Consider the following 7,879-nt stretch of genomic DNA (forward strand, 5'->3'; position numbering starts at 1 on the left):
CAGTCTGTTTTGCATCTTTCTTAGTCGTCCTATATTTTTCTGTTAATATCAAGATTATTGGTCAATTTGTCCTTGCTTCCCGTGTTTGGATTCTGAGAAAGAGCTAAGAGGAAAGACATAGAGCCCCCGACTCCAGGTTTTGTTTTTTAAACTCTGGAGAAATTTTCCGAACTTAAAAGTAGAATCAGGCGAAAGATGACTATCATGGTATCAGCATTGCGTGTCCAGTTGCCTTTAAGTCAGTCAGCTGTAACGCCACCTGCCCCGTATCTGGCATTTTGTGTAGCATCAGCCAAAAGTTCTCCACACCCGCTATAGCCACAACTTTTGCGCCTCACATTACCCTTCCCAGTGTTTTCAACTATTTTTATAGTGAGCCTGTCAAGTCAAAATACAGTGGTACCTCGGGTTAAGAACTTAATTCGTTCTGGAGGTCTGTTCTTAACTTGAAACTGTTCTTAACCTGAAGCACCACTTTAGCTAATGAGGCCTCCCGCTGTGCCATCACTGCACAATTTCTGTTCTCATCCTGAAGCAAAATTCTTAACCTGAGGTAGTATTTCTGGGTTAGCGGAGCCTGTAACCTGAAGCATATGTAACCCGAGGTACCACTGTATTCAACTCAGTCATAGGCCACACAAACTCTGGTGCAAATATGCAGGGACACTTTTAGCACCTGGCATAGTGGACAATTTGGGGAGGCCTCTATGTCCTGGCAGGATCCACTAAGCCTGGCATTCCACCCATGTACTTGCAGCCAACTGGTACCTCCAGCCTCTGTACCTCATCTGCTGTTCCTAAGAACAAGGCAAGACTGCTTTTCTTCGTACACAGTTTACACATTGGAGCAATAAATATGTGTAGGCTACACCAACCTAGCATTTTCCTGTGTTCATAATGGAAGTATTGTGTGTTCTTCTTTGCTAGTTTTGTTGAGTTGGAGTCTGTTTACATGTTAAGGAAAGTGACAGGTATAATAAAAAGTACAAAATATAACTTTCTATATGTAGTTTCTGTATCTGCCACAGTTGTGTGCCTAGCAATTTAAGGTAGCAAATGACTACTTGTGGCAATAACAATTACCTGTTCCTCAGCAACCTGAGAAACTTTGCTCTTCTCTTTTCTAAACTTAAAAGCAAGACGAAGCCAGTCTGTGTATGGGTCTATCAGAGAGCATCCTGTTCTGTGAATGATACTCTAGATCCATCAGCTCCCTTGTCCTTCCACAGATGCACAGCAGAGAGGTGGGAAGAGGATGACAGGCAGATGTGCAATTTCCCTCAACATTGTATTTGCAAGGTTGGGACAATTATGTTCCAGACCTAACAAAAATAATCAGAAGTTCAAAAAGAACTTTATTGAAACTCAGAGCATATGAACCAAGTCTGCATTTAGAAGAACGTGTTTGGTCTCTTGGTGGTGAAGCGCGGCTTATGTTGACGACGCAGAACTCTATGTGGCAGAGGGAACTTGATTTTGGAATCCTGTAGGAAAACAAAAGCATTAGTAAATGTTCATTAGACACTAACTAGTAAAATTAATTCATGGCTACTATGTTTTAATAATTGACATTACTACACAAGAAAAATAGAGTTAGTAAAACTAAATTAACATCTTGGATGTTAATAGCAACAGGGATGCACCTTTCTAATCCCCACGCACATGTAATAAAGGCAGCATCCCAAAGCTGCTAAAAAGTCACTAGTGCAAAATGTCTTTTAGGTGTCCTTCAATATCAGATACGTTTCAGGCTCCAGACGCTTTCTGATGGGACTACAAAAATATATAAATCCATTTTCCCCAGTAATATCATGGTACCACTTACATATCTGCACCAGAATCTGCATTGTGGTAAAAAAAAAACAGCTGGGGGACACACTGCACTGCACTAAAAGTATATGATTTGTTTATAATAAGCCAAAACCAAACAAACATCTGTATGTTTTAATCAGCAAAGAAGAAACAAAGACTGAATCCTTAGAGGACAATTTGCAAATGAACATTTTAAAAAACAAAACAAGGTGTGTATACATAATACTATAAATTTGAAACTAAGCAGCAAGAGGAGAAATAGGTTTCTCTTATTAAATAAAAGCATGTTGTTTCATGTTATATAACACAAAAGTATTTTTACAGTAAAAGAAAATGGGTCCATGCATGAGTATAATGCATTTTCCCTCCCTCATCTACAATCTGCACCCCCTCGTCCCAGAAATTGCTCTAGAAGCATGGGGTGAAGATCTGCTCATGCAGACCCAGTATAGGCAATTTTACATGATTGAAATTTGATTTGGTTTAGTACTGTAGTTTTTTATTGACATCACTTTGATGAAGACTGTTCCATTCTCAACTTTGTAGAGATCTCAAAAGTACGCATTTAATCTACTTACATGGAACTGCTTGACAGCTGGTCTGCGGCACTTGTTAGCAGCGATCTCTTCAACTTTCATGATCTGAATTGAGTGAGCACGAGCTCTATGACGGGCTCCCATATCGCGATCTGTAATATGCCAGACAATTATGAACTATTCTAAGAACATAAACAAGGTTGAGCCCTGTAACTATCTATACATACACAAATACACAATCTTTTTGTATTTATTTGTAGGACCTTCAATTTCACTTTCAAAGGCACAGCAGCTCTTGAAAGGCGACAAGGTACATTTAATATCTGCACACACGGCAAGAACATTTTATTATAAACAATGCTCTTTGGGTTTGTATGCAGTTTTAAATTTCAACACCAGTAACAATTTGTGGCTCTTCCATCATGTAATCTGTACATGATCTAAAGGACAACCAAAGTTCCCAGTTGACAAAAAAAAAGTTAAAAGTAATTTTCACACCACAAAACACATGAATTAGGTGGCAGAGTACAGTTTATACAGTGTTTCTCAAACTTTGGTCCCCGGCTGTTGTTGGACTACAACTCCCATCAACTCCAATCACTGGTCCAGGAGCTAGGGGTGATGGGAGTTGTAGTCCAACAACAGCAGGTTGGTTTTGAGTCATGCTAGCCTTTTCGCTGACCCAAACTAGGTCAAGAGAAGTCTGGCTATGAACAGATTAAAAGGATGAAACTTATCTTGACCTGGCTTGGGTCAATGAAAAGAATGCCAGACACATTATCCATAACTAAGACCCATCAAGAACAATGGAATGTGCATCAGTCCCAAACTTGTTTATGACTAGAGCACACAAAGCTGCAACTTATTTTTCAAAAAACCTAAAGAGTTGTATCCAACACTGCATGAACAAAATTCCACTTGTGCGGGACTTGTTTATTCTCCCCCCAGTGCACACCCCCCAAAAAAATCAGCTCTGAGCGGGGGTCCCCCAACCACCAGGAGATAATTTTGAGGGAACAGGAGGTGCTGGGAGGGTCAGGAGATAACGTTCTGTTGCACACATATAAGTCTGTGGTAGGGCATTTGTTGGAAACAACCTTTAACGTTAAAGAATCTGCATGGGTGGAGCAAAACTACCACCACAACTCTTAAGTCACAGAAATACAGGTTGCAGCCAACTATAACCTGGCTTCATATAAAATGCTTAGTCAATTTAGGTTGCATAACTAATCAAAATAAATGCAATGGATGACACGATTAAAAATTTTGAATTATTTCCTCTTTTTCATTATCTTTCAATAGTGGTATCGAAAGGAAACCAAACATTCCAAAGGGTCTCTACTTACAGCACTGTGTAACAGCTCCAGCAGTTGTCAAATCCCTGTACTCCCTGTACATGTTATGAGTTCCACTGCGAGAATCATAGCGCAGCCAGATACCGAAATTTTTCACCTTCAACGGAGACTTCTCAAAAACCTATGATTGCATTAATAACATTGTCAGAAAAATCACATCACAGACTACCAGTGCTTTATATAACAAGTGAAAGCATCAACAAATGGATCAGAATGGAGAGATTTCATTGCGATTAAATTTATATGGCAGGAATAGGGAACCTATTAACTTCCAGATGTTTTAGACTACAACTCCCATCAGCCATCATGGCCAATGTTCCAGGATGATAAACTGTTCAAAACTCCCATTGTTCTAGGCACATTTTGTGGGAGGAAATTTCATTAGTGCAAGCAGTTTCTGAGCTCTGGGAGCAGTACGGCGCCTAAGATTTCAGATTAAAACTGCAGAGTGGAAGCAAAGGAGGACACTTTTCTGACTTCCATTTTCCAGCTACTCTCTGAAGATTGGAGAAGAGACCCTCTTAAGAATATTAGGTGGTGGGAGAGGAAGGACCATGTGAAAAATGAACATAATATTTTAGCTGTTCATTAATTTTCAGCACCGTACTGTTATTAAAGAAGCATGCCTAGACATTCCGTTGATGTATTCATAACCGAGGTTTCAGGTGCCATTTAGCTCCTAGCTTTCATATCTGTGTTTCTAACACCGGGATGATGGGAGTTTTATTTCAGCAACATCTGGAGGGCTACAGATTCCTCATCTCTGTTATATGGTATATATGGCTTTCATTACTACAAAATGCTGCTGAGTACAAAGTACTGCTTTAAGTACTTTATGTGGATCATGCCTGGAACGAATATGCAGGCATCACAAAACAACCTAGTAAGAATGCAAAATTTCCTTGGTACAGCAAACCAATGTCCATCTGCAGCAGGATAGACTAATCTGTGGCCCGTCAACTGCTATGGACTCAATCTCTCATCAGTCCTATCAAGCATTGTCAAATGCTGATGAGAGATGCAGTTCTGAAATCCAGATGACACCAGTTTCAGAGATCCTGGTGTAATCCTATGCATGTTTTTTCAGAAGCCCCACTGTATTCAAAAGGGCTTATATCGTAAGTGTGCTTATGATTGCAGAATTAATCTAAAAACAACTGTGGACAGAATGCCAGAAGATGCTTTCAGAAGCTCAAAATAGTATATAAATATGAAGCTTAGTATCTGATTTTCAGAAGGATACTGTCTCGTAGCATGAAAGATTCATTTAGTAATCAACCACTTAATGCAACTATGCTAGCGGCCATCAACACATCTTGTGGTGGTAAATTAGCTGCAGATTAAGTGTTAAGTTTCACTTTCTTTCATTTGACTCCATCTTATTGCCAATAAGCTCTACTGGGTGAACTCAAATTATAGTATTTTAAGAAAGAAATCTCTCCATGTGAATTAGAATTTTATAACCAATTTTCAATCTCAACCCTTCCAGGCCAATTTGGATTCTTTTAAATGAGAAACAATCTCTAGACCAAGCTTTCTCAACCTTGGGTTCCCAGATGATGTTGGACAACAACTCCCATCATCCCATACCACCTGGGATTTGACTACCCTATGTAAATTCTGCTGAAATCAAGAGATTACTTTGGAGGTTTATAAGGAATATTTTTCTACGTCCTTGTCCTATGTCTACCCCTTTTTAAAACAGTAAAATGCCCAAAACATTACAGTAATACAGAATATCCTGCCAAATCCACACGCTACACCAATTAGATTCTTCAAAGAAGTAGTAGCATGTTACAGAGAAACACAGTAACATTAATTTTAAGTGTTTTCAAAGTGGAGGGAAAGCATTTCAAGCTGCAATCCTAACTCCCACCTACCTGGAAGCCCTACTGCATTCAATATGAGTTACTTCTGAGTAAGCATGATTAGGATTGCACTGACAATGTGCAGCAAAATACTCAGCAAAATTTTTGAGCCAACCTACAGCACTTAAATACTTTAGACAAAGCCAAAAAAGCTAGACCAGACATTCTGAAAATTATTAATAAAGCATTGGTAAAATATATGTATGCGGAACCTTTGGCCCTCCAAATGCTGCTGAACTAGCATGGCCAATTGACAAAGATGGTAGGAGTTGTAATGCAGCAACATCTGGAGGGACAGAAATTTCCCACAGGTGATATATACAAGCTAGGTACCTGGGAATGTTGAGTTTAGCAAATAAGCAAGCATTCCAACCACAAAATTAAACAGGTTTTTAAGATTTAAGTTTGTTTGTGGTCTTACCTGTCCACAGTACACAATTTCCCCAGAAGATTTCTTCATCTTCTTCAGCTGAGAGACAAAGTACCAGAAACGGGACTTTGCAACAACATGATTAGGAGCAAAGATGCGCATACGATAGAGAGGTGGTGTTGGGCACTTAGGAGTGGGGAGGCATCTCCCAACAACTTTGTACTCCCTCAGCTGAATGAAAGGGAGAGAGAAAACAAACATGAAAAATCCATACTGCTTTTAGAGCCAGGGTGTTTTTACCTGCAAGATGATTGTAAAAAAATGAATTACTTGTGCAACGGTAAAGGTAAATAGATCCCTGACCATTAGTTCCAGTCGTGACTGACTCTGGGGTTGCAGCGCTCATCTCGCTTTATTGGCCGAGGGAGCCGGCGTACAGCTTCCGGGTCATGTGGCCAGCACGGAAACACCGTTTACCTTCCCGCTGGAGTGGTACCTATTTATCTACTTGCACTTTGACGTGCTTTATAACTGCTAGGCTGGCAGGAGCAGGGACCGAGCAACAGGAGCTCACCCCAGAGCTCACCCCATTGCGGAGATTCGAACCGCCAACCTTCTGATCAGCAAGTCCTAGGCTCTGTGGTTTAACTCACAGCGCCACCTGTGCAACGGTATCTTGACGTTAATCATACTGAGCTCTGTACATTGTGCGCACACACATCGGCCCATCCCTGACATACAGGGAAGGTATATTTCAACGATCAGTAGTTTGCCCAGTTCAAAAGATGCAGGAAGACCAGCCCCTCATGGAAACTGCATGTTCCCATGAGGGTGGAATGGAGGCGAGAGGAGTAGGCCTGATATAAAGGGGAAGCCTCCCCATTCCACGGCCTTGGAGTGGGGGGGGGGGGGAACCATCCGCCTTAGGCGGGGCTTCTCAGCCAAGCGCGTCTCCCGGAGGCTCCACGCTGCGAGGAGCTGACGGCGCCAGGGCCGCCATATTGGGCGCTCGCTCGTGGCCTGAGCCAGACAAGGCCGAGGAAAGACCCACGGAAAGCCGCCTCCTCCCTGGGCCGCCGCCGCCACCCTCAGCCGCTTCCCCCCTACCCCCGCCCGCTTTGCCTTATTAGAAGCGTCTGCCCGAGGCGCCCGCAAGCCCGCGAGACCGGCGCTTCGCTTACGGTGCCCGACGCCTTCATGGTGCTGCCTCTCTCGCTGCCACCCAGAAAAGGAAGGCCCGCATGCGCGACGCCCGCACGTCACCAACCCGACGCGACGCCCCGCCTTTCCGGGGGAGCTGCCTCCCGCTATTGGTTTCACGCGGAAGGCCTTCTGAATGGGCGCGAGAAACGTCCGTCTCGAGACGGAACACGTCGCTTATTAGTCAGTTTTCCAACGGAATTGACGTGAACGGCCTCAAGGGTGGGGGTATAGCTTGTGGTTCGCGGCGCGACAAAATCTACGTGAATGGCGTAGGTCTCTCATAGGCACGTCACTGCAAATAAGGCAGCTGAAAGTTTAAATTCGGGTGCTTCTGTCATTCTGAAAGGATAAAATGATGGCGTGGCTATGCTTAGCAAATTTACAGTCCCCCAGTTGCCTGTGTTCAAGGCAGGGCAGCTGCCACTCCTGCCATAATCTGTAAGTGATGGCATGAGAAAAGCATCAATTCTGATTCTAAATCATCTTTCCCCTCCACTCCAGCCAGCAACAGTTATTCTCACACGTTTCGGAGAGGAAGATGCCATAGGTCTTTTATTCCTAGAGATCTTTTGATGAACGTCACATGATGGAGCAGAAAATTATTATCCTGCACCCAGCAGGAATCAACAACCACCTCATTAGAGATTGGCCTAGTGAAAATGCATTCTCAATCCTCCATCAACAAAATTCAGAGTGATATGCTTCTGCTTGACTCATTGAAACATAAATTCCCCT

At 42.6% G+C, this 7,879-nt stretch overlaps 1 protein-coding gene across 1 annotated transcript; it reads right to left on the reverse strand.

Moving 5' to 3' along the window:
• Window positions 1–1,335: 1,335 nt before the first annotated feature.
• On the reverse strand, window positions 1,336–7,249 carry LOC310658231 (large ribosomal subunit protein eL20). The gene is made up of 5 exons (XM_083400138.1): window positions 7,123–7,249; window positions 5,993–6,172; window positions 3,695–3,824; window positions 2,391–2,500; window positions 1,336–1,484 (listed from the first exon to the last, which is right to left on the reverse strand). Exons 1-5 carry the CDS (start codon window positions 7,138–7,140, stop codon window positions 1,392–1,394), a joined length of 531 nt encoding a protein of 176 aa, XP_083256264.1. The 5' UTR covers window positions 7,141–7,249; the 3' UTR covers window positions 1,336–1,391.
• Window positions 7,250–7,879: the final 630 nt, after the last annotated feature.

Source organism: Podarcis tiliguerta, assembly GCF_965153285.1.
Source record: "Podarcis tiliguerta genome assembly, chromosome: 10".
In the NCBI taxonomy this organism is placed as follows: domain Eukaryota; kingdom Metazoa; phylum Chordata; class Lepidosauria; order Squamata; family Lacertidae; genus Podarcis; species Podarcis tiliguerta.